Source organism: Rhamphochromis sp. 'chilingali' (genome assembly GCF_963969265.1).
Source record: "Rhamphochromis sp. 'chilingali' genome assembly, chromosome: 2".
Taxonomy (NCBI): domain Eukaryota; kingdom Metazoa; phylum Chordata; class Actinopteri; order Cichliformes; family Cichlidae; genus Rhamphochromis; species Rhamphochromis sp. 'chilingali'.
Window position 1 is genome coordinate 46,960,652 of NC_137930.1, and position 26,385 is coordinate 46,987,036.

At 40.7% G+C, this 26,385-nt stretch overlaps 3 protein-coding genes across 3 annotated transcripts; 2 read left to right on the plus strand and 1 right to left on the minus strand.

Moving 5' to 3' along the window:
- Positions 1 to 487: 487 nt before the first annotated feature.
- On the plus strand, positions 488 to 14,213 carry LOC308391794 (rhombotin-1-like). The gene is made up of 5 exons (XM_080874542.1): positions 488 to 871; positions 2,553 to 2,766; positions 6,425 to 6,550; positions 6,889 to 6,997; positions 13,531 to 14,213. The coding sequence occupies exons 1-4, from the start codon at positions 850 to 852 to the stop codon at positions 6,992 to 6,994; spliced, it is 468 nt and encodes a 155-aa protein (XP_080730668.1). The 5' UTR covers positions 488 to 849; the 3' UTR covers positions 6,995 to 6,997; positions 13,531 to 14,213.
- Positions 14,214 to 16,089: 1,876 nt separating this feature from the next.
- Positions 16,090 to 22,070, plus strand: ric3b (RIC3 acetylcholine receptor chaperone b). The gene is made up of 6 exons (XM_080869223.1): positions 16,090 to 16,310; positions 16,818 to 17,044; positions 17,362 to 17,440; positions 17,920 to 18,013; positions 18,681 to 18,811; positions 20,948 to 22,070. Exons 1-6 carry the CDS (start codon positions 16,190 to 16,192, stop codon positions 21,430 to 21,432), a joined length of 1,137 nt encoding a protein of 378 aa, XP_080725349.1. The 5' UTR covers positions 16,090 to 16,189; the 3' UTR covers positions 21,433 to 22,070.
- Positions 22,071 to 22,423: 353 nt separating this feature from the next.
- On the minus strand, positions 22,424 to 26,101 carry psma1 (proteasome 20S subunit alpha 1). The gene is made up of 10 exons (XM_080869233.1): positions 25,995 to 26,101; positions 24,736 to 24,780; positions 24,550 to 24,651; positions 24,035 to 24,138; positions 23,851 to 23,939; positions 23,622 to 23,692; positions 23,357 to 23,486; positions 23,055 to 23,134; positions 22,814 to 22,918; positions 22,424 to 22,709 (listed from the first exon to the last, which is right to left on the minus strand). Exons 1-10 carry the CDS (start codon positions 25,995 to 25,997, stop codon positions 22,647 to 22,649), a joined length of 792 nt encoding a protein of 263 aa, XP_080725359.1. The 5' UTR covers positions 25,998 to 26,101; the 3' UTR covers positions 22,424 to 22,646.
- Positions 26,102 to 26,385: the final 284 nt, after the last annotated feature.

Genomic DNA, 26,385 nt, shown 5'->3' on the forward strand with positions numbered 1-26,385 from the left:
AAAACTGTATTACAGATACCTTTCATGGTATCTGTAATACAGTATAGTCTTAGTCCGAGCTAATCTATTACCTTTAAAAAACACCCCAAGTACATTAATAAAGGATGAACACGTTGAACAGGCGCGCGCCTGTGCACGTTCGCGCACAAAAAAGGCTCTGCATCTGTCGTGCTGAAAAGCCACAGCTTTGACTACAGGGCGCCCTGGAGATAATTGGTGTCCTTGGAGTTGAATAAGCTCATTTTAAAACACCTCAGGCCCGGGCTGTCCTGGTGTGTGACTGTGTATTGAATAATTGATTTGGAGAGGGAGGGGGCGGTTACTATCAGATCTGAACATAATGACTTTATATAATTAGCACGCAGCGTTAAAAAAACATTTGACTCTGGGAGTTTTTTGCAGTGTGAGAGAGAGACAGAGAGAGGGGAGAGAGAGAGAGAGAGAGAGAGAGAGAGAGGAGGGGGGAGGCTCGTTGTGTGCAGGAGGGCTCATTTGAGGGGAACAGCCGCAGCCTGTGCAGATAGAGAAATACTTACGCACTGATATCAGCCAAGATAATGCTAAGCCACTGTTGATTTGGGGACATCTCTACTGCAGGGCAAGGTGATACTCCGAGAAGCTGTTTTCATCCATCCACGGGCTATTTTTACGCGCGAGGGAAAAGAGAGCGACTCCGCGGCTGTTTCTCTCGGCTCTCTCTTCGGGGACTATGAAGAGCGGAGCTGAAGTTTGAGCGACTCTAGGTTCAAACAGCGCGTCCAGGCCTCAGTGTTTGTTACCGCTCTTCCACGCAGGAGAGTAAAGGCTGGTATTTCTCCCACTGTTGGATTATTGCCGTTTACCTAAAGGATGGTGCTGGACAAGGAGGAGAGTGAGTACACGTTCCCTTGCTTAAACTGGTACTCAGTACTTCCACTTTAATGGGCACACCTGTGCAACACAATGCAACCCCAAGCAACTATTTTACCACATCAGGTCGATTTTGATGATGTTGACAGAATCATAAAGGCTTTAAACCAATAACATGCTTCAGGTTACTTATATATAAACGGAAACAACACATCTCCTACAATGTCATAAAACTAGAAATAGAGATAAATGTCCCACAGACTTCCCTAATGAAGTATATATATATATATATATATATATATATATATATATGTATATATGTATATATATGTATATATGTATATATATATATATATATATGTATATATATACGTATATATATATATATGTATATATATATATATATATATGTATATATATATATATATATATATATATGTATATATTCATTCTTGGATGTTCGTTGTCTCATCCTGGACTGTGGTGCTGACACTCACCAGTCCCCGGCCCCCTTCCTTCCGCTTAGCGTACAGCCTCAGGGTGCTGGATTTGGGGTGAAACCCTCCATGCATGGTAAGGAGCTTTCTTGTCTTTATGTCAGTGGCTTCTATCTCCTCCTTTGGCCAGCCTATTACCCCAGCAGGGTACCTGATCACGGGCAGGGCGTACGTGTTGATGGCCCGGATCTTGTTCTTACCATTCAGCTGACTCCTCAGGACTTGCCTGACCCTCTGCTGGGGTCTATCACACCAGGCAAGACCCCAGGTGCAGGCTGTGTAAAGATGCCCCAGAGACAATCCAGCACATAACAGCAGGGTGCAAGATGCTAGCAGGCAAGGCATACATGGAACGCCATAACCAAGTGGCCGGCATAGTGTACAGGAACATCTGTGCCGAGTATAACCTGGAAGTCCCGAGGTCAAAATGGGAGATGCCCCCAAGGGTGGTGGAGAATGACCGAGCTAAGATCCTGTGGGACTTCCAGATACAGACGGACAAAATGGTGGTGGCTAACCAACCGGACATAGTGGTGGTAGACAAACAGAAGAAGACGGCCGTAGTGATCGATGTAGCAGTTCCGAATGACAGCAATATCAGGAAGAAGGAACACGAGAAGCTGGAGAAATACCAAGGGCTCAGAGAAGAGCTCGAGAGGATGTGGAGGGTGAAGGTAACGGTGGTCCCCGTGGTAATCGGAGCACTAGGTGCGGTGACTCCCAAGCTAGGCGAGTGGCTCCAGCAGATCCCGGGAACAACATCGGAGATCTCTGTCCAGAAGAGCGCAGTCCTGGGAACAACTAAGATACTGCGCAGGACCCTCAAGCTCCCAGGCCTCTGGTAGAGGACCCGAGCTTGAAGGATAAACCGCTGGGTGTTTTATATATATATATATATATATATATATATATATATATATATGTATAAACACACACCCAGCACGCCCCTGCGGGCGGTTTATCCTTCAAGCTCGGATGAGGGACCTATATATATATATATATATATATGCTTGCTCTATTATACTCTATTATATTGTTAATGTGCAACAATTAAAAAAATAGATTGCAGAAAAAGCCCTTATTGACATTCACTCTTTGTGTCTCATTCCTGACAGAAAACTAACACTGAATCTCCTCTGTCTGTCTCTGTGTCTGTCTCTGTGTCTGTCTCTGTGTCTGTCTGTTTCTTGGCCTTTTTCCTGCCAGGTGTGTCTCTTGTGTCCCTCCAGTCCAGAGAAAAGCCGAGGGGCTGCGCCGGCTGTAATGGGAAGATACGGGACCGCTTCATGCTTCAGGCGTTAGACAGATACTGGCATGAGGACTGTCTGAAGTGTGCCTGCTGTGACTGCCGCTTGGGCCGGCTGGGCTCCACACTCTACACCCGGGCCAACCTCATCCTTTGCCGCAGAGACTACCTGAGGTACGGCTCCCATATGTGAAATGTGAGCGTTTTTCTTAGAGAATGGTACTACGATATCAAAGTGAAGCAAGTGGCCCTCACAGGCAATCAAGTGTCCACAATCGCCAACACGTCAGTAAATAAATTAAATCTGTCCAAGCATCATTTGACAGTGTTTGGATGTGGTGTGCTTGAGAGGGAATGTTTTGAGTCACCATATTTTGACTCTGCGTTACAGTCTTGTGGAAAAATACTTGTTTGTTTTTCCCTGTGAAAGGGTTTATCCTGCAGGGTGACAGGGTTAACGGTTACATTATCCAAACATGGACTAGTTTTGAGGTTTATGGGTTCAAGAGCACAAATAAGAACATCAGCTGTCTGCAGTAAACTTGCACAGACATAAGCATCTTGTATGCAGCATAAGAAAGAAAAGGCAGAACAGTGAAGCTTGCACTTTGTAAATGTTTCCGTTGTCTCTTATAGTTCTTAACATGGGCTTTGATAATGGTTAATTTCGTCCTAAGAAGACATGTAGCTGGAGACATCAGTCTTTAAAGGGTGATATTAGCTGTGATTATGCTGTGGATATGAAGTTTTATCAAGTTTGTGTTGGTACTTCAGTAGAATGAACAGTTGATGCTTTTCAATTTCAATACACTTTTATTTAGATAGTGCCAAATCACAAACAACTCAATTTTTGTTATAAGTTAAAGACCCTTCAATGATAGAGAGAAAACCTCAACAATCAGACAACTCCCTATGAGTAAGCACTTGGCGACAGTGGGAAAGGAAAACTCCCTTTTAACAGGAAGAAACCTCTGGCAGAACCAGCTCAGGGAGGGTCGGCCATCTGCTGTGACTGGGCAGGGGTGAGGGGAGGGAGAGAAGAAAAAAAGAGAAGAGAAAAAGAGAATCAAAGAATAATAATAACTAATGATTTTATAAACTCATACAAAGTGGATAGTTTCATCAAGGAGCAGCACCACAGACTGCAGGTGTGAAAAATGAAGCCAAAGCAGGTGTTCATCTGGACTGAAAGCACTACATCCAGATGAACAGAATCAACTTTTTGGGATTATCTTACATGGATGACTAAGCATGCATCAAGACATGACACTGCTTAATTTTTTCCTCAATAAAAATTTTCCTAGTGAGTTCATGGTTTGATACGCTTGCCTTAAGTTCCCTTTATGTTCCCATGTTATTAATTTACCAAGTTCTTGCCCCAATTAGAGTAAAACTGACTATAAAGCAGGATCTCCTTCAGGGTTTGGCCACCTCATGATTACGGTGCACGGCCATCTGTACAATATCTGAAGTTATTCTGCACCTTTTGTGACTATGATTTGGTCCAGGATGACTATACAGGTAAGTATGTTTCAATGTACTTGGGGTTTAAATAGATTTCTACCTTAGCCTTTTTAAAACCATCAACCTTTTCTAAACAAACCTTGTCTGCATCAACGGGCTCCACTCAGAGTTATATGCCTCTGCTTTTTCTTGCCTAGAAATAATGATATCTGGTGTCAGGTCAGCAAGAGAACTCCTGATATCGCAGCCACATTGCTGAACTCATGTGTTAGTCTCATGTACAATCCAGCTGGATTTGGTTGGAGCTAAGTCGCTCATTAGCTGCACTGCACTTAGGAGACCAAAACCCCTTTTGACAGTTAAATTGGCTAGATTGCCTCCTGTTTTCCTCATCATTGCAAGGGTGCAGACCAAAGGCCTTTGAAGAGTGGGATTAAAACCATGTGATTTCTTTTAATTGGACCATTTGTAGAGAATTAGCATTGAGCTTCGTAGCCTCGTTAAGGAGCAGGAAAAAAACCCACCAGGTGCCTGACTCGAGCTCGTTAGATCAGAACATTCTGTTAATTAGGTCTCACTTTTGTTCTCACGTTGGTCACTCATTTGATGACGTTTTCCATTTGTAATCCAGGGCTGCTCAGTGCTTTTCTCCCTTATTACATGGATGACCTTTTTCCATAAGGGTTCCTCCAAAGCCCCCTTTTTCTATTTGGCCTCTAATGGAATATGGAAATCAGCAGCAGCCACTTGTCTTCGTGTGTGCCGGGCTCTTGGGGAGTTATTTGGTCATTCTGTTAGAGGTGAATAAGCGGTGAGGCCATCTGCAGCTGGCCAGCACAAAGCATTTATAGCAACACAGTTTGTTCTCAGGTGGTCTGAGGACAAGGTTCAAAAGTTGCCAGATAAATTTGGGGTTTCAGAAGAGAGTAATAAATTGACTTTCTTCTTAAAGCAACTGACATTTCATATAAATCGTGACATTTTCATATCAGTTAATCTCTATTTTGCTGCTCTCTATCAGCAGTAATGCATTAGTGATAGAGCTCATATCCAGTTTATGAAAACTCTCACATTTGATATTCTGAACGCTCACATATGTGAAGAAAAAAGATTAGTGCAGAAATAACAGATGTTTGAAGAGAATAGATGGAAAGTTGTAACCCTACCTTCACGCAGTGTTGGCAGAGCAACACTGTTAAAACAATGGAGTGTACTGACTTTTTTCCAGGCTTGCTAACTGTAGTGCTATACCTCTAACCTCTTAACATGCCTCAGATTGTTGCCGACCTATGTAGGGTTAGGGACATAGTTTAGGTTCTGAATTTATGGGACATTTACCAAATGAAAAACATTTAAGAGAAAAACTGTAATGTCAGAACATATCAGACGTTGTTGGAGACATTTTATAGTATAATCAGCTGTTGATGAGCTAACCAGATTTTAAAAATGAACCTTTAATGCTGAACTATTGTAAATAAATGGAGGAAATGGAGAAAGAACATATCATAGGCTAAGAGGTATTCAGTGTATTGCTAATACTGATCACTGATCACAGCAGATATCTGTCCAACCCGGATGCTGGAGGTGTCTTCCGAATAAAAGAGTTTTTCCTTCCCACTATCACCAAGGGCTGCTAATAGGGGGTCGTGTGACTGTTGGGGTTTTCATGCAGTTTTTACTACGCAACATAAAGAGCTTTGAGGTGATTATTTGTTGTGATATAGCTAAAACTGATTTTAACTGACTTACTGGAGTTTGTGTGATGCATTACAAACCCTGTGGTTTTCTCATTATCTGTCCACATGGGGTGTCTGGACTAATTTTGGCAACAAAGCTGAAACAATTAATCATACATGCCATTTGACAAGTAAAAACATGAAACGTTTTCTGCAGAAATTCAAGCTTTTCTTGCCTTTCGCTCACATTCCAGCTTTTTGACTGTCGAGTCTGCAGATTGGTTGATAATAAACTTAATGGTTAGTTGCAGCCATAGCTTAATGACACAGCTCCAGATCTTATTATGAGAAGCTCATACTATCATCTCCTCATAATTACTACTAGAGGCGCGATTTGAATGGTTTTTCACACTTGGCTGCACTTATATGTATATAATGTGGGCTCTGCATTAGGGGGAGTGGAAACAGCCATCAATAATCAGGAAACGCAGTGCAGTTCACCGCTATAAATCAGTAATTGAAGTGATTATTTGCGAACGGTGCTCGAGCATCATCTGTGATGCTCTCTGGGACACACAGGCTACCTTTTGTCCTCTAGTTCAGTGTTTTTTTTCCTTCTGCAGCTCCTGGCTGAAATGTATCTGTGTTTGTCCAGATTACAGGCCTGCTTGTTGCCCTCTCTCCCTCTGCAGGCTCTTTGGGGTGACGGGGAACTGTGCAGCCTGCAGTAAGCTGATCCCTGCCTTTGAGATGGTGATGAGAGCCAGAGACAACGTCTACCATTTAGACTGCTTTGCCTGTCAGCTCTGCCGCCAGAGGTAAGATTAGGGTAGCAATTAGCCAGGGAGATCAAATTCAGTTGACTTATCTCGGAGATGTACTGGTGAGCTCACTGGTCATTAAGAGCATATTAGCAGTGCACCGTAATCACAATGCAATGAAATCCCCTTCACTTGAAAAACTTCAAGGGGTTAAAGACTTTGTATATCACTCAGACAGTTAATCAGGCAGCAGTCATGCAAGATTAAATTTCTAAGCATCATTGCTACAGATGTATGCTGAAAATATGCCTGAAATGCTCCTCTGGGACCTCATCATTCACTTCGGCTGTAGCAAGAACCAAGACCCAGTTCCATATTTTGATTTCTCTCTGCAGATTTTGCGTGGGAGACAAGTTTTTCCTCAAGAACAACATGATCCTGTGCCAGCTGGACTATGAGGGGGGCCATCTTAATGGCAGCACCGAGAGGCAGCCTCAGTAAGAGGTAATATTCTGATGACGGTGAATTACAGCTCCAGACACACGGTCTGACAGTTTGAACTAAACCATGCACTTAAATAATAGGAAGGTATACAAGTGAGCGCCCAGGATCATCCCAAATATGTCCACATGCAGACACGAGAGTCCCTAACAAGACGTTGCGAATTTAAAATTCCTGCAGAGAAAAGTTTAGTGTGTTTTCCACATTATGTGACATTCAGGCATAAATGTGGGAATCTCTTAGCCACATATTAATCAGACTGAATATTTTACAGACTTTGCACAAGGTTTTACCGCTTGACAGGCATCTTAAGCATCTGCATTTTAGACCTGAACTTTTCCAGTACTTAACAGAAATGTGAAAATTTGGACCTCACTTTAACCTCACTTAAACATGCAAGCCTCCCCATATTAAGTCTTTGTGTGGTTAGATTGCGCTGATTTAAATAGTAAATGGATTGCTTCTTATGCACTGATCGGGCATAACGTTATGACCACCTGCCTAATATTGTGCTGGACCTGTCAAGGCCGTAAAGGTGTGCTGTGGTATCTGGCACCATGACGCTAGCACAGAGCCTTTAAGTCCTGTAAGTTGCAAGCAGACTTGTTTGTCCGGCACGTCCCACAGATGCACATGGACACCAGCATCCACGTGATGTTGCTTTGTGATCCAGTTTTTATACTCAGGTGCCCATTGTTAGTGCTTTCAGTGGAGGACAGGGGTCTCTTTGGATATGACTGTGGCTATCCCATACATAACAAACTGTGATGCACTGTGTATTCTGACACCTTTCTACCAGCAGCATTAACCTTTTCAGCAGTTTGAGCCACAGTTGCTTGTCTGTTTGATCGGCCCACACGTGCAGCCTTCAATCCTCCTATGTATCAGTGTGCTTTGGCCTCCCGTGTCCCTGTTGCTAGTTTACCACTGTTTCTTCCTTGGAACACCTTTGATAGATACTGACCACTACAGGCTGAGAACACCCCACAAGAGCTGCAGTTTTGGAGATGCTCTGAACCAGTCACATAGCCATCACAATCTGAAGCTTGTCTAACTTGCTCAAATTGTTACTCTTGCCCATTTTTCCTGCTTCTAACACATCAGCTTTGAGGAGAAAATGTTCACTTGCTCTCTAATATATATCCCGCCCACTAACTGGTGCCATGATGGAGAGATACTCAGTGCTATTCACTTCACCTGTCTGTGGTCATAATGTTATGCCTGATTGGTGTATAGGGCTTTTCTACTCTACTTGAACACTCAGAGTGCTTTGTACTATATGTCTCATTCAACCTGGCATGCAGACTGAAACAGGTCTTAAAAAATGGTCTGAAATTCATTTGTGAAACCAGCTTTGGTAGCACCTGTCCTATCTAAATGAATGGTGGGAGAGCTGTAACTTTTATTTCAGCTGTTACCATCTTGTAGTGAAGCAACAGTCAAATGTGATTTGAAACAAACCTAAATTTCAACCCTTTGGTGTGTTTGCCTCAAAAAATCATTTTCAACCCCAATATTTAAATTTGCTATGCATGCATGTTACTTGGCTTTATAGATGGCTCAATCAAAAATCAATCCTTATGATCAACATCTCTGGCTGCAGTAATACTTAATACTGATCTACTGTGTGAATATGTCAGTGTAACATCTGACATAGGGAGGCCGGTATCTTTGCAGTAATACATTTCTTCTGTATATTTCCGTTCAGAAAAATTGTAATTGTGTGAAATTTCAGAATTTCCTTTCAAGATTATTTTGCAAACATTCTGGCCCAAGTAAATCTCCAAAAGGTTGATTCTGTTCATCTGGACGTGGCGTTTTGTGGGAGAAACGTTTCGTCACTCATCCAAGTGACTTCTTCAGTCTCAGCTGACTGCAGGTTTCATCTTATAAACAGTACATTTGCATAATGACTGAAACCAGCCCAGTGAAGGAACAATGGGCTGGGAGGTCAGTTCCTTAATCTTACGTGAAAAGGGAAAGACCATCTGTGAATCAAGGAGGGGGCCTAAGGGTACATCTTTCGCCATCATACAATGCTGTGATTGCAGCCATTCCCTAACTGTCTGTGAACGGTACTCATGGCCATTGATCAGTGGGCTTTGATCAGTGGGTTTTGGTCAGTGGTTGTTGATCAATGGTCATGAGAATTTGCATAATTAAGATTAAGGAACTGACCTCCCAGCCCATTGTTCCTTCACTGGGCTGGTTTCAGTCATTATGCAAATGTACTGTTTATAAGATGAAACCTGCAGTCAGCTGAGACTGAAGAAGTCACTTGGATGAGTGACGAAACGTTTCTCCCACAAAACGCTACGTCCAGATGAACAGAATCAACTTTTTGGACACTGACTATCCACTATATCAAAGTATAAATCAGTATAGGCATGTAAAGCTTTAGTGTGGTTCTGAGTACGGCTTTTTCTTTGAAGTAACTGATTAATAATTCTCTGCTTGATATTGGTCCCCAAAGGATATCTTCTTGGCTACTTTAGGAAGATTAATATGTTTGCTTTTATGAAATTTATCAGTAGTAAAACTAAGGGAGTGCGCTGTGCTTAAAGAAATATGAGCTTCCAGATCACTTTTTGTGATTCACACAGAATTAATTAGTACAGTGTGTACTTTGCAATGTGCTAAGCAAGGCTCAAGGGTCTTAAGCAAAGCGAAAATGTTTATTCCAGCCATTAAAACGCTGGATAAAGCTTCCAACATTGCAAGTATTTCTCCCTCACTGTCAGATATACTGTCCAGTGCTGTAATAATGGGAGCGTTACAATGGGACAACATATTCATTGTGGTTGGAGATGTTCTCTGCACTGCAACCCTGTAACTCCACTTAAACTCGTGTATTCTTGCTTGTTATTAGAGAGAATTTAAGCTTTACATACATGACAAAATGACCCATCGCTGCTGTTCTGGTTCTAGTCGTGGGGGGACTGAAGCCTATCCCAACTACAATAGGACGAGAGGCGGGGTACACACTGTACAGGTTGTCAGTCTTCACACCCACATCTACACCTATGGGCAATTTAGAATCACCAATTAACCTAACATGTCTTTGGACTGTGGGAGGAAGCCGGAGTACCCGGAAAGAACCCATACAAACACGGGGAACTCCACACAGAAAGACTCCAGCCAGATGGTGGGGTCAAGTCAAGACCTTCTTGCTGTGAGGCAACAGTTCTAAACACCGTGCTGCCAGAGAATAATCATAATAATTCTGTCCTTATCTGTAGAACTCTTTATAAAGTTGTTAACTGTAGTCACATAAATCCTGTGGAACTACATCCTGGGCTCTGCCTTTTGTAAACCCCTAGATGGGCATGTGAGCGGTGTTGGGCTATGAGTGCAAAGGGTTTGAGGAAAGCTGAAAGCAGGCAATCCACAAATATGAAGTTTTCAAGGTCAGAAACATTCCCAAAAGCCACCAGCGGCCCAACATATCATTATGATACTAATTGTACTACTACAGCAGTAAAATACACACCATCGCCCTGCACGATTGGACACTGGAAGCTGAGAGTTACTTGTGAATGATTTCTGATCTTCCAGTTAATGTTGAAAAATCTTGCAGATATCATTTGTTTTCAAAAAAGAAACATCTTTATGTATTCAGGGACATAAACACCAGAGTATTCAAGGTTTTAGGCAAGTATATTGTTAACTCAGGTTAAAAATGAGGTAACTTTATTACAAATGCAGACAGATGTTTGTCATATGCTGCATGTTTTGCTTGGAGCTCTCTAAAATGGGAGTCTACTTTAGATATGTGGCCCCAACCCTGTAATTTTGATAAAATGGATACAGTGAAAGCTTTTTGGCTTCGTAAGGTTGTAACTCTTTATAAATGTTCTCTCGAGATCCAAGTAGCTTTGTTGATGTAGGATGTTTTTTTTTTTATCTTTTTCCTTTTTGAGTTTTCATGAATGTGACCACTGGACGACTGCACATGTGTGTTTTTCCACCTTCAAGCAGCTGATTAACATGTAGATTAAAAAAAGCATAAAAATAATAATAAAAAAAAACACTACAAAGAACATTTTATTGTGAAAAATAATAAAGATAAAAACATGTTTGTGTTCCACTGAACACAAACTTGGAAATAAAATTGTGCTTTGTTGTGAGAAAACAACCTTTGGTGAAAGTAAAGCAGAAGTAAATAAAGTATAGAGAGCAGGTAAATTCATCTACACTCCAATTGGGAGAATTAAATATTAATTATTCTCCTGAGTTTTTTAAAACAAGTGTTAAAGTTTTTAGGTTACATTTCTGTGAGTTGCTTTCAATGCAGTGCAGTTGTTGTTATAGTTACTGAACAGCACACGTTGCTCAGAACATTATTTGAAATACAAATTTTATGTAAAAACACAAACTTCTGTGGCTTCTGTGAGCAAATAAAGGATTGCATTCATCATAGAACTGCAGCATGTTTTTGTTTATGGCTATGGAAAAAACAGTGCACTGATCTCTGACCATCAGAGGCCTTTAATACAAAGCAGGATTTCATCTTATCTGGGTAACCCTCGGTTATCTGCACTAAAAAGTTCACTTCTTAATAGGGTACTGGGTGGGTACTGGGACTGAGGTCGCGTTCTAGATTACAGATCAGCAGCTATGAAATCCCTGCCTACAAAACAATCATAGCATCACTATTCCTGGAGGATCCCTCTGACCTCTGAGCACAGATAGAAGGTTTTCATTAGCATCTAATGTCTTCGTGTTTCCCTGTTGATCAGTAAGAAATATAAATTCTTATCTTTTCAAGTTGGCAACAAACAAATTTATTTATTTTTTTTCATGGATAGATGATCCTAGTCTCGGTGACCAAAATGCTTAAAGTGCAAACGCACATCCAAACAGCACTTTTAAAGCTAGACTGCTGCACACTGCTTTTCCTCTCGTACCACTCATGTTGTTGACAGTAGTATGAGACAGTCAGCATTATCAATACAACCTCTTCATATTTTTCTCACAATTTGTAAAATTAGCTACTTTGTTGCCAGTGCACTTATCCATAATTATAACATAAACTCTTTCATGTGAGCGTCCAAGGGGAACCCTTGGCTAATTTAATGAGTTAATAGCCTACTTCGTGTGACCGCTTATCCAATTTTCTAGGAGGTGTCTTCCTGTTAAAAGGGAGTTTTTCCTTCCCACTGTCACCAAGTGCTTATTCATAGGGGGGACATCTGGTTGTTGAGGTTTTCTCTGTATTATTGTGGGGTCTTTACTGTATAATATAAAATTGACTATTGTGATATGAATTGAATTGAATTGAATTGAAGATAAAAGCATAAAAACCTGTGTAGGTTTAAAAAGCCTTAAGGGAGAGAAAATGGCAAAATAAAATGAGTCTATTTTTTAATTTGAATGCATAGAGGCAATTAATCTCAGGTCAGCAGGCAGCCTGTTCCAAAGAACAGAACAACTGGAAGCATCTTCAGAATACTTTGATGTGATTCTAGGAACATTTAAAAGTTCTCCACCTGATGACCTGAGAGGTCTGACTGGGTTGTAAACAGTGAACAAGTGAGAGCTGTACCAGGGGGACAGACCATTGAGACCTGTGTGAACTAATAGTAGGATTTAAAAGGAAATTCTATGTTGGGACTGAAACTCTGTGAATCACTGTTGAGCTTCAGCTCACTGATGACTTTAGCGTGACCATTTCTGTGGATCTAAATCCTGATTGGTACTTATCACAAACACTTCAAGTTGAATTCTCCATTTAGTTGTTTGCAAAGTATGTTTTCAAATATTCTGCTGAGGAAAGAAAGATTAGAAATAGGTCTGTAATTATGAATTACCAATTACTAAGTCATTTTTCTTGAGCGGCAGTGTGATTACAGCACATTTGTGAGAAATATGGAAAGTGCAGGTCTGCAGAGAGCTGCTGATAATATTTACTAAAGGATTTGTAAAACAGTGATATACTGATTTGAATAGTTTGGTGTGAATGGGTTCAAGTAAAGAGGTGCAAGCTTTTAACTGATGAATCATTTCTTCGAGATCTTAGAAGTCTAAAAAGCAGCAGGGAAACAAAACAGGAAAAGGGCAGGCTGAACAGTCAAAGACAGGTGAAAGATAACAAGGGCAGGGGAAACAGACGCAAAGGATGGAAAAGAAAGATGAAGTGAAGCCACAAGAAAAGCAATTACCAAAATAAAACAGGAAGTGGAAAGACAGAAGACAAGAAAACTAATACAGGCAAATCAAACAGGTAGGACGACACTGTAATAAATAAAAGAGAATTAAACGCTTATGAGGCCAAAACTATCATCGGCAGCAACAGCTTTGTTAAACTTTCATATTCGTGTTCATTATGAGAGCTGAGCATGAAATAAATTATGTATTTAGCATGTTTTTACCTGTTGAAAGTACCCTTGTAGCCCACAGTGTATTGTTCATAATACAAAACCATTGTTTTGCTATTACACTGCAGTTACTGGATACATGAAGCTGATGATATTGTTTCTTGTGAAGCCCCCAGACCTCACTCTGACATATTTGATGTTTTCCATCTCTCTCTGCAGATCAGAGAAAGGACCACTGTGAGCCAGCTGGACTACGAAACTCACAGCAGCACACACCTCATCAGCTTCTTGTTTCAGACTGAACTGTATGGAAAAAAAGAAAAAAAAAGAAAAAAAACATTGATTGAACACATTTCCAGCAGCCCAACTTTGAACTCTTTATTCCAGAGCTGCGTGACTATTTCCCTTAAAGCTGACAGTTCTGATCAGATGGACTTGAGATCGACTGGGGAGTGAAAACGGGGTAGTGAAACTATCAGAAGATATTTTCCAGAGGACCTAATGTGGACGGTGAACAGAAAAAGAGTGAACTAGTGTTTGCAAATAATTCATAGTCTACTTCACCAAATGTGAAACACTAGATGGATGGAAAGAAGTCAGCCAGGCCACACATAGCACCAACCAAGTCATCCATCAAAGAAAAATACAAAGTTCCCTCTGATTGTCAGATCGCTCTGGCAGTCACTGAAGTGTCTTTTGTGGTGAACCCCACCCAGCTGGCTTGAAGGAAGCCCCGAAACAAACGGAAACTTTAGCAAAGATTGTTTGGCTCTGTTCAGCAACTGAGGAGTACCAGCTCCATCTCCCCGCCTCTCCTCTCTGAAGCCTCGAATGGGACTTCGAGCCCACTCTAGTTTTGTTCTCATTCTGCTCGCAAGCTGTTGTTTTCTTGACTAATTAAACTGGATTTGAATTTCACTTTGTGTGCTCATGGTTTTTTGTTTTTTTGTATGTACTGAGATTGCCAGTAATGGGTGGGAAAAGACATGTCGCCAGAGGGAATTAACAGTCTAAATATTCCCTTCAAATGTACAAAAGTAATAACTTGTCTCGTAAAAAAAATCGAATACAAAATCAAATGTGCTTCCTTCAGACGATGAATATGCAAATGGTTCATTTTCCAAGACGGCATAAAACATGTGCACAGCATTTTCCTGCTTCAGTAAAATCTGAGCATCCCGCTCATATCAGACAGGAATTGGGAAAAAAAATCACACTCTTATGTCCAAGGGTTGAACTCAGATTTAGAAAAAACATTTACTGTTCAGTGGCCTGCCCCACAACTTCACTCTTACTGCTCTTACGGCAACATTTAAGGCCAGAAACAGTCCCTGTTTTCAGAGATAAAAACATTTAAAGCCTTCTGTACACCTGCTCTCTACCAAGTCCATGTTAAGGGTTAGTCCGCATGCATGGTGCAGTTGATTTAGCAGGGAACTTTAGGATTCACTTAGTTAGGTTTTTACCATGGGATACCTCTAACAAATACACTTTCTAAATTTCTCCCTACTGCATCTTTAAGGAGCAGAAAAGCAGGGAGAGACGAAGGAGACAACAAAAGGTATGTGTGAGTGGGACGACGCAGTACATGAAATAGTGTCAACCTTTTGGAAAACATCATATTTACAACTGCGGCATCTTCTTTTTAGGTATAATATCAGTTACATGAAAGCTGAAGTTTTACTGTGAGAGTCATATTTAGTTTTTCAGGATAATAAATTTAGTATTTTTAGTATTTAGTATTTATTTATTTATTGTCATTGTCAAGAACAATGAAATTGCGTTTGGGGCTTCCATACAACCCCCAAAAAAGAAGAAAATAATAAATACCCCTTAAAACCCAAGTGTACATATTTAACCCAGTGTGACTCCAATGCAATAAGACAATCCTTAGCAATAATGTTCGTAGAAATTCAGACAAAGACCTGAGAAACATGACAAAATACAACAATGCAACCCATTCAATATTATTGTACTGTGAGATATGATATCAGATATGATAGTTATCTATTTAAGAAAGAGGGGGGCAGGAGGGGGAAGAGAATAAAGATATGATGCACCAATGCAGACCAGTTCATTGCTATTAAGAAGTTGGATATGGTTATTGTATGTAAGTATTTTATTACTGAAGGAGGAAAGAAATGCAAGTGCTAGGCCCTATAAACTCACTGGCTTCCCATTTGATCCAAAATCCCATCCAATCAAAAAACAAACAAACCCCAATATACTTTGTGATCTCTGTATGGTATAGGCACACTTTTCATCTCACTACTTTTAACCCCTTAGTGTGGACAAATCCTCCTGAAATCAAAGTACTGGCACATTTTTCTTAAAATAATGAGGACCGTCCTATCACTGTTTTTATCTTCAATGCTGTGGGACAAGCTTCCACTTTCTATTAGATCAGCCCAGTCAGTTTCCAATTAAAAAAATGAAAAATAAAATAATAATAATAATAATAGTTATTATTTTTAGACCCAGGAATCTATGACCTGATGTGATGATGAACAGATATTCATTCGATATAATGGTGCTTTTATTAGAAGCGCTATGATGTTTTCATGAATGGCAGTGTAAGGAGTGCCCCCTGTGTCTGAAATGAACTGTTATGGCCAGCTCGTGATAAAGCTCATTATAAAGTGGTACACACACACACATACAAAATCTTTCCATTACCAGCCAGGGACATTAAAAACACTCATACGATCATTTGGCGCCACCCAACGGCGAAACTATGTAACTACAGCTCCCGAGCACTTCCGCTCCTCCAGCCAACAAGGAAGTTCACCACACTCCAGTCTTCGTCTGCGCTTTCTCCGCAAATCTGACACAATATCGTCGTTATTTCTGTGAGGGAGGTGACCGCTCACCTGTCGGTATGGCGATGTCAACCTTTCAGAAGGTGACCCTCGCGACGTGCCTCGTGCTGTGCGTCGCGTTGATGCTTCCCAAAATGCTGTTATCCCGGGGGAGGAAGGATGCTGCCGAGCGGCCGGAGGGTACGTCGCATTTCACGGCTTTTCTTTACTGGTCAGGTTGCCTCTGCGGTTCATATGGTTTATATTTTATATATATATACATATATATGGATGAGTATCTTAATTTATTAGATTTTTAAATTGTGTTATACTATTTCTTTTGTTAGTATTTCAATCCAAAATATGTTCTGCATCATTTATGCATCACTTTAGTTGTAGTAGCATTTTCCTCCCTGGAGAGGGCGCCAAACACACACATGACACTATCTACCGTTATAGGTGTATAATATACGAACTGCTTTGTATATAAAGGGGTTATATTTGGAAAACAAAATATGACTCTGTTGGCACACCTGCACAGACATTAGATGAAGCCTAGCTCTTTACGCAAAGCCTGACTTATTTATTCAGTGAGCGCTGTGCTAGTCAAATAAAAAATGCATTACTTAAAAAAATCAGACAATAAAATGCCTTTCAACAGCAAGATTATTTCTGTGGCACTGACTCCCATTTGGCTCCTCACTGCAGGCTCAGGACGGTTCCCTCCAATGTTGCACCGTCAGATGGCTCCGGAGAGCAGAGGTCAGAGAGCCGCGGGGTCCGGAGCCTCCAGGGCCCACAACACAGAGGCCATAGGCAGAGGCAAGGGAGCAGGAACAGGGGCGGGAGCTGGAGGCAAATCCAACCTGGCAGGACAGATCATCCCCGTGTATGGCTTCGGGATCTTGCTCTACATCCTCTACATCCTCTTTAAGGTGAAGTACTAGCAGCTGGCGAGAAGAAACAGCATGAGATGTACCTAAAAGCTCTTTACTGAAGTAAAAACTAGCTTTCATGTAGCAGCTGTAATTAAACATCTCTCATCATTTACACTAAATTGTGCAAGTCAAAGTATTTTAATGTCAAGTAAAAATGAAACCATAAAGAAGTGAAAAGTGTTCACAGTCTTTTCTGCAAAGGACTGATGTTGTTTGTTATAAAGCATGAAGTCAAACACACACTTCCCTGTGGGGTTGTGGGATTTGCTGTGTTGTTTCTTTAAGAGTTTTAATCCTGATTCTCTCTCTGCTAGATCACGTCTAAAGGGAGCAGCAAGCCAGCAGAGGGGAGGTTCCCTGCATCACGCTCAGAGAACCTCAAGAGAAAGATCAGTAAGTTTTACACACTCTCATTTAGCAACTTTTAATCACTTTCCCATCATTTTTGCTTTTGTAACTAAGCTGCTAAATGAATCTAATGTCACATATTATCACTGTTGTGCTCATTATTGTCTGAAGAGCGCGTATAATGATCGTTGTCATTTTATGTAGTGGTAATAAAGTTGAAGAAACACAATTTCCCCTTTTTTGGTTTCCAGCATCGACATCGAGGGAGCATTTCAGTCATTATTAAAGCTGTTTACATGCATTAAGTCACTCGCTCTCAGAAAGCATTTGTGTTTATCTTTGGTTTGTTTTGGTTATTAACCCAATAAGAAAAACCCCAAGGTTGTAAAAAAGAAAATAATACAACTGTACATTGTTCAAATGATTCTGACTGCCTGTGCGTCAGTGCGTTGACCTATATTGTCTGCATAATTTAAACGTACCGCAACCCTTTCTCCTGACTTTGTCCTTTCTTGGCCCTCCAGCTGATTTCCAGCTGGCCCAGCTGCAGGAGAAGCTGAGGGAGACAGAGCTGGTGATGGAGAAGATTGTTTCCAAAGCCCACCACAGTCCTAACAGGTGACCGCACGCCTTTTACAGAAGACAAAAAATTGCAAAACCTATAGAGCTTGTTTGTTTTCATTTCATGCATCCACAATCTCTTCCACAGCAGAGATACAGTGTGGGTATAATTATTTGACTCCCTGCTGAATCTGTCGGTTTGCTCACTTACAAAGAAATGAACAGTCTCTAATTTTTATGATACTTTCATATTAATGAGAGGGACAATATCAACAAAAAATCCAGAAAAAAACATCATATAAAAGTTAGAAATTGATTTGTGTGTCACTGAGTGACATAAGAAGTTGATCACCAAGCAAGACACAACCCAATAAGATGTTTCTTGTTTACTTATTGGCCCCTCGGCGCACGGAAGTCGTTTTGTACCTTTAGCAGAAAAACAGCCCCAAAACATAATATTTCCAGCTCCATGCTTGACAGCGGAGGGTCATACTCAGCATTTTTCTTCCTCCAAACCCAGCGTGTCCAGTTGATGCCAAAGAGCTCGATTTTGGGCTCATCTGACCACAGCTCTCTCTCCCAAGCCTTCTCTGAAACCTTTGGATGTTCAGTGGTAAACTTAAGACGGGCCTGTGCTGGTGTGTTTACTTCTCTCATTGTTCAGAGAGCTGGCTTTTAAATATATTCATTCAAAGCTTAAACGTTTCTGTTTTCCTGTGTGCAGGGTGAAGGGCGTGATGGCGGACCAGGAGGAGAGCCTCCTTCAGCAGTTGACGGAGATAACACAGATGATGCAGGAGGGTCAGCTGGTGGAGGGAATGGCTCCAGAGAAGAAGCCCCAGGATGAGTGGAAAGGTAAAAGATTATATTTTACCCACAGGAAAATGTTTTCTTATCAGATTTTTAGGAAAGAAAAAAAGCGACTTCATCATCTTCGCTCTCGTTTCCTTTGAATGTGTTTCATTAACTGAATTCTTTCTGTTCCAGCTGTAAAAGAAAGTGATCCTCTTTGATTTCACACTGGTAACTGTTCATCACTTGGGTTCGGGTTCATTTGCTGTCAATTACTTCCTCCACATCCTTTTTGGCTTGTCTTTGTGTTTTTGCCGAATTCACAGGCGGCCTCTGTAGTTGCTGGTGCTGTTTTAAGATGCTTTAAGTTTAAGGGATTTTTCTGTCATCAGCCAGGCTGTTGATTGCATTTCATGTACAGCGATGTTTTCATTATTCAGGTCAGTATTGGAAGTGCTATTCTTACCACATCTAAGCATAGCCACTTTGGCTCTCTCTCTTTCTGAAAGTTGTGTTAAGTGGAGTGCAGCACTGTCCTAAGGAGACTGCCTATAAAGGGGAAATCATCCACTTATAAAAATGAATATTGTTTTAGGCAGAGTCACAGAACGCTGTGATTGCACCTCCTGTCATGATGATTATTTTTGGTCAGCAAGCAAAAGGCAGTTTTTACCAAAGTAAAGAATAAAATGATCCAGCCAGAACACGAGCGATCTGTGTTTGGTTTTAAGTCCTTGATAGTTTATTTCTTCTTCAGAACTTTCTGTACTTTGATATATCTTTGATATATCTATTTCCTGTGCTGTGGTTCTGAATTCCTTTTTTGTTTTCATACTCCGTTCTCTGGTCTCTGTTCAGTGTTTAACTCCAGCTGCAGTCCCATTGAATCCAAAAAAAAAATGACTGAAGTGAAGTCAGGAGACCCACTGCTGTGTCTGTGTGTGTGTGTGTGTGTGTGTGTGTGTGTGTGTGTGTGTGTGTGTGTGTGTGTGTGTGTGTGTGTGTGTGTGTGTGTGTGTGTGTGTGGACAAAAGCCAGACTGATACTGGAGTTTTAGGGCTGACGATTTTTAGAGTGAGAAACTCCAGACTCTAAATATCAGCAGTTTGTCTTTATAAATTAATGCAAACATACAAAATGAATCAGTGGTTGTTTTTTCACTTTTCGGCTGCATGTGCTGCAGACAGCAGAGAGTATTTAAAACAATGGCGTAAAGTAATTAACCTCCTAAGACCCGAACTCTTCCACTGCATGAAACAAAGAATTACCAGATATATATATATATATTTTTTTACCTTATTTTTGTTTTTAAGAATAATAAAAGCCACATATGAGGATATTCATTTAAAATTTTGATAGAACAGTAGCAGTATAACGTCCTCGTAAGTGGATATCAGGCCCTTGTAGAGCAAAATTCATTATTTTGGTCTAAATAACTCAAAATGTGATGTCCACATATGTGGACGGCAGGTCCTAGGAGGTTAAAACATTTTGATCTTTTTTTGCCTTGATTAGCATTCAAATCATATTGATGTATATCTGACCACAACAATATGTGAGTCAGGGTGAAGGACTGGAGCGATGACTTCCACCTAATAGTCTGTCCTTAGTTTACTTTAATACACTGAAAGTGGAATTTCAGTAAATCATTTCGATGCATTTGCATGTGAAGAAGTTGATAATTGCTCCTTTATTTCTTTGATTTTAGATTCTTTATTGACCAAAGCATCAAATTAACTGTCCGTTTAACACACCCTTGGAGAGCTCTGCAACAATGAAAACAGTTGCTTAAGGTTGTGGCTTATGCACAAAAAGAACAAATTCAGACCAGACTTTTGTGTGATTTCCAAGTTTTTTTCAAAGTTCTCCCAAGCAACAAGGCACTGCTTATAATTATTTGCCTTTCTGTCAGTAAAGTCTCTCTTTCAGCAACTAACTTTACACTGCACAGGGAGGAAGTGAAGCCAGCGATTCCCTGTATGTCGGAAAATGTTTCATAGGATTTCATATGATTTTACTAAATAGTTTTTTTCTTTGCTTAAAATTAAGTTTTTACCTAAATTTCAGTTACAAAGTAAAGCTGCAATACTGAATGGAAGATAGACAGATATAGATTATCCTTTGCTAACTGCTGTATTTTTGATTTGAAAACAATAGCGATCAGTAATGAGGGGATGCATTTCTGAAAACTTTCCACAGATTATCCAGAAGAGCCTCATCCATACTGGGAACATTCCCACTGCTGTTGTAAGGAGCACCACCACAGTCCACAGACAGAGGCAGAGAGAACAGAAGGCGACGGGGCCGACCTGCTCGAAAACCTCCCTGCAGACGTCACAGGTGGAGACGTGGTCGAGGAAGCAGAAGATCTGAGCGAAAGAGCTGCGAGAGAATCTGATCTGACAGCAGCAAGTAGAGACGATGTAGGGTTAGAGAGCGATTTAGGGAAAACTGAGGAGGAAGACATGCACGAACACAGAAAGCAACTGGGTCAGATTGATCTGGGTGTCCCAGAGGAGGAACTGGTTGGAGTCCTGAAAGAGCTGGAGCTCACGCTGAGAATGACATCCGTATTGGAGCAGGAGAAGATTAAGGACCTGGCGCAACCAGTGGACTCGGAAACGGCCTGCAGCTTGGTCAGACGGAGAAACAAGAGGAGGAGAGCAAAGAAAGACACAAACTGACCAACGCGATTCAGATACAGTCAACTTGAGCCGGGGTCTGGTTTGGGAGGGCGGATGGGGTTTTTAGTCTGTTCTCATCAGATTGGAAGTAACATGAAAGCTGGTGATAGCATGACAGTTTCTCCAGCCTTGCTTAACTTTAAGCGAATACATGAGAAAAGATGTGAACAGGGCATATTTTATATCAGTAATATCAGCTTGATCCAGTGGCTGAAAGGTTTATAAAACCCTCATTATCTAATACAGTATTACCCATCTGCATGCATGAATTCATAATGTGCTTCCAGGATTTCTGGTGATGTGCTGAAAAGGTGGACAGTATGCACACAAAACCGTTTGTTAGATCTGTCACGAAGGTCAGAAGGCATCAGTTTCTGCTCCTCTAAGGGGACCTAATGTTATTTTATCTGGTACTGGAAGATGAAGTATATCTAAAATTAAAGAAAAACAAAAAACAAGAGCAAGTAAGACTGAATCAGACCCCAAATGGGAATGCAAATTGTCTTAATACCTAGTGCACAATATTGGGATGTTTGTGCCTCCTCTCACTTTTGTCAGCAATGAAACACTACCATTAAAACTGCAGTCATTTTAAATTTTGTTTGACAGTTTTCCTACTGTGCTCTTGGATTCCTTTGTGTGAGCAAATGCAATAAATGACACTATTCTTAATTTAAGGAACAAAAGTCAAGTTTTCAATTAGACAGGAGTTAGCCGAGTCCTCTTCTCCTCAGTGTTTAATATGAAGAAGTGCCTTCTAAGCAAACCTACTGAGTAAAAGCACCTGAGAATGCACATCAGTGATTAACATGCTGTGAAGATGTTCACACACATTTTCCTGTATATTCTGGTCGTCGAATTATGCCATTTAGCTTTATAGTATCTCCTTTATGGCACTGAGTCAGACTCTTCAGTGATGCCTGCAATGTTAATCGAAGTATCGACACTCGCCGTGAGTCAGCTAATAATATGGAGAGCAGCAGAGGCAGCATTCAAAAACAAAAATGAGTTTATTACTTGTATCATGGTACAATTTAACCATACAAAAGCAACATCACATTGTTTGATGTTAGCAGAGAATATTTTTGATTAACAGTTTAGCAAGTGGCACATCACAACATCTTCGCCCCTCTAAATATTTCTCTTGACTTGCATTAAGTGTCACGTGGTTGTCTGGGATCTACGGGAAGCAGATCACTGTTTGGCGTGCTGCCTCAGTGCTCCATTGGCTCATCAGAGGCCTCTGCAGGAGCAGGTTCATCTGCGGGCTGGGCAACCTGAAACACAATTATTTTTTTCAGTTTTATTTTAGATGGTACACTATAATGTAGTGACATGGAAATGTTTCTCCGGAGCTGGACTGGATAAACCTTTGCAGTACCTTTCTTTGTGGCCTCTCCTCTAGCCCTTCCAGGAATGGGGCAACATCGTCATCGTCATAAATGGTGAACTCCATGTCTTTCCCGACAATGCCGATGGAAACATTCTGAAAGAAAAAGGGCACAGTGCTGAGAAACTGCCTCTGTGCTGCACAAGCTCGTGTCTCGTTTAAGTCAAGACTTGTGCTAGCTGAGTGTGTAAGGTGGTGACGTATCAGGTGGGTGTGGAGGGAGCTGGGGTACCTTGGTAGTGAGGTCCTGCTCAGTAGGGAGGGTTTCTCTGAGAGCACGGAGGCCATGCTGGACCAGTTCATTCAGGATAGCTGACAACAAAACCAACATATCAGTGTGACTATCCACGTTTATATTGTAAAACTTCATTGATGACTAAAATATTTCAACATGTCCCAAAATGCCTCAAGATGCTCATGGCCAAATTACATTAGTTATTTAACAAAACAACAGGATAAGCATTCATTTGCTGTTTAAACTGCTTTAAATGTAAATGTTTGTGAAAAGGTTAAAAATTAAAAACTGGATCTTACAGTCGGAGAATTTATCCATGCATCTCTCCAGGTAGGTGCGTGCAGACTGGGAACGCGCTCCGATGGACATGGCTTTACAGTCAAAGTAGTTTGCTGACGGGCAGGTCTGGAAGATGTGAGGTCCCATGTCCTGTTTGACACAAAACAAATAAATATCAACTGCACTGACTACTGACACCTTTATAGTCTTTCAGCTGCAGATAAAGCTATACATGCATAAATCCAGGCAGATATTTAACAAACAGCAGGCGTGAAACAAACTCACATCATAACCAGCAATAAGGAGTCCAACGCCGTAGGGCCTTCTTCCATATCTCTGTGTTGGGATTTGGGTTTCTGCAGTTTAAGTCAAGAATCGTACGATTCACTTTTTTTCCTTTCTTTTTTTAAAATCCTTTCATGAAGACAACCAGAAAACAGTCTAGTTTCTCTCACTCACACAGGAAACACATGCTATAACATATTAGTATGATTGATAACAGTAGAGAGGATACTGCTGCCAACAAGAGCAACAAGACGTGACGTTGGGAGGGGCCTGTCGAAGACAAATCTGGAGTCCAAGCACTCCTGACGCATGAAGTTACTGTGGGAGAGAAGGTGTAGGAATTGTATTTAAGAATATTATGTACTATAATCATGAGCGACTTACTCTGCACCATCAGTGTCACTGTTACCTACCAGAGCAGCCTGGCATCAGCAGTCAGTCCAGCAATGGAGATACCAATGTGGTTGTCGACATGGAGGATCTTCTTCTGGTGGGCCGCCAGTTCAGACTGGGCTCTCTGCAAGAGAAACATGACACATCAGTTGTGCATTTTCAGTTATTGTGCTTTGACACCAATAACCTGCTGCAGATTTTCTTGGCTGTTGCACTTTAATATACTTCCTATTATAAGAAATAGGCTTTCCCCCCCTTTTCTATAAATAAGACAAGTAGGCAGGATGACACAAATGAAATCCTTTTAATATGTTTAGAGACACTCAAAAACATACTACTGACCCACAAAATATTCAGGAAAGAAGTATAATTGTGTAGATACTTGGTGACAGTGTGTTAAAAAATACAATCCTACAGACTTGTTTTTCTGCATCAGGAACAACGCCTGTATAGTGACCAATTTTCTGGAATTTATCCAAGGCATAAAAAAAACTGCAATGTCATAAGATCACCACCAAACACTGCATGACTGTACCTTTAGCGCCACCAGGACTGCATGCGTTCTGGATTTCAGCCCTACAGTTGCAGACCCTTGTTTCACAGCCTCCATGGCATACTCAATTTGATGAATACGCCCCTGTTCACAGATGGACAGGCTTATTTCACTCATCATGCTACCAAGTGTCAATGATGCACTTAGTCAGTGAAAGACATGACTTACCTGTGGGCTCCATACGGTCACATCGTTGTCGTACTGGTTGCGGAACTAAAATAAAAACAAAAACCAAGCAGTCACTTAAAAACACTAGTATTAAAACATCACACACAGGAGCTGAACTTACATAGTTGTCTTGCATTATCAGCAGTTCTCTTGGTTAGCTACTGTTTCTCAAGGACTGAAGACGGCAACTACAAACGAGACTGTCTGCAGGTTGGACTTTTCCAGAGCCAGGTTTTAAATTACCATCGTGATTAAATTATTTATAAACACGCATCTCTTTACTGGCTCGAAACACAAAACACCAAACTGACTTTAATACTGGATTAAGATCAGACAGCAGCATAAATACTGGAACATGGTAAATGGCAATCATAAAATACTAAATGGATTTCAACTGTCCGTCAAGCCAAATAACAACAGACACGAAAAGCAGGTTAAAAAAAAGGTTATGGGGATTTCTGCTTTTATCGCCTCATCAGCGTCACAATTAAAACGTTGGATTTTGTGTTATTTCACTGTGTTTTTGTATCTGTCGGTTTTTTTTAAAATTATTATTATTAACGTGTGGGGACAAGAATGATTTGCAATTGCTATGCAGTCATGTTCATACACCATGTCGCACTGCAACGCTCCCATCATACAAAAGTTTGACCAGTTAGAATTTAATGACGGCTAACTGTCATTAGCTAAGTAACCTTTACAGAACATCACTAACATTTACTATAGGAGACTTGCGGAACCATCACAGCCTTCGCAGTGATACATTTCTGCACAAAATAACTATTTCTCTTTTTCTAGCTTTTAAAGCCTAAAGGCCGGTGAAGTGGATTAAGGGAAAACGAAAGTAAGACATTCTACTTCCATCGCTAGTTTCAATGATGCTAACTCAGCCTAGCTGCTGAGCGTTAGCCTTCCAATTCTTGATTCATCTAACAAATATTTAACTCATCATGTTTTAACAACATTTAATAGGAGCTAAATGAATATTTAGTTAGGCAGACTACGCCGAGTATAAGCTACACGAAGGCTGTTTCTTTGAACACTGTGCGGCTAACGCTAGCAGTGCAGTGTTTTGCTTACTCACAGTGCAGTCAAAAATTAGCCAGCTAACGTTAGCATTGTGGGAGTAAGTGGACCCGCTTTCAGGATTTCTTGAGTAAATATTATACGTAAAAATATACCGTATCATTTATTCAGTCTTTGGAACTGATGTATAATATGAAACGGACCAAAAAATGATACATTTAATTCATACGCACCATCTCTGCTTAAGAAAGTGCCTCGTCCCCGCCGCCTGCGCAGTGATCCTCACTTGATTTATTTTCCTGACAGGACGTCAGGGAAACCAACAGAACCCCGATTTCAAATCAGTGATCACTGAGTGAACTTTTGGTTGGTGATGTAAACCCCCCCCCCCCCCAAGACAAACCAGTCCAATATCTTATTAAAAAACAAAAACAAAAAACAAGCAATCACAATAACAAAAATAATAAGTGCAAAATATAAATTAACCGACAACCCCCCCGGAACACTCACAAAATATCTAAAAAACAAAATTAATAAAATGGAAGTGTATTTTAAATCTTGCCTCTACAAATGCAAATATTATAAAATCAAATAAGACAAAATAAAACAACCGTTTTAATTTGT

Bases quoted from the DNA above. Each gene is read 5' to 3' on its own strand.
- LOC308391794 (XM_080874542.1), top strand. From the start codon at position 850: ATGGTGCTGGACAAGGAGGAGA. The intron at 872-2,552 runs GTGAGTACACGT...TTTTCCTGCCAG, and splicing joins GGTGCTGGACAAGGAGGAGA to GTGTGTCTCTTGTGTCCCTC. The intron at 2,767-6,424 runs GTACGGCTCCCA...CTCCCTCTGCAG, and splicing joins TGCCGCAGAGACTACCTGAG to GCTCTTTGGGGTGACGGGGA.
- psma1 (XM_080869233.1), bottom strand. The intron at 23,693-23,850 runs GTATCCTCTCTA...CTTAAACTGCAG, and splicing joins TGTTGCTCTTGTTGGCAGCA to AAACCCAAATCCCAACACAG. The intron at 22,710-22,813 runs GTACTGCAAAGG...ATTGTGTTTCAG, and splicing joins AGGAGAGGCCACAAAGAAAG to GTTGCCCAGCCCGCAGATGA.
- ric3b (XM_080869223.1), top strand. From the start codon at position 16,190: ATGGCGATGTCAACCTTTCAGAAGGTGACCCTCGCGACGTGCCTCGTG. The intron at 16,311-16,817 runs GTACGTCGCATT...TCCTCACTGCAG, and splicing joins TGCTGCCGAGCGGCCGGAGG to GCTCAGGACGGTTCCCTCCA. The intron at 17,045-17,361 runs GTGAAGTACTAG...TCTCTCTGCTAG, and splicing joins TCCTCTACATCCTCTTTAAG to ATCACGTCTAAAGGGAGCAG.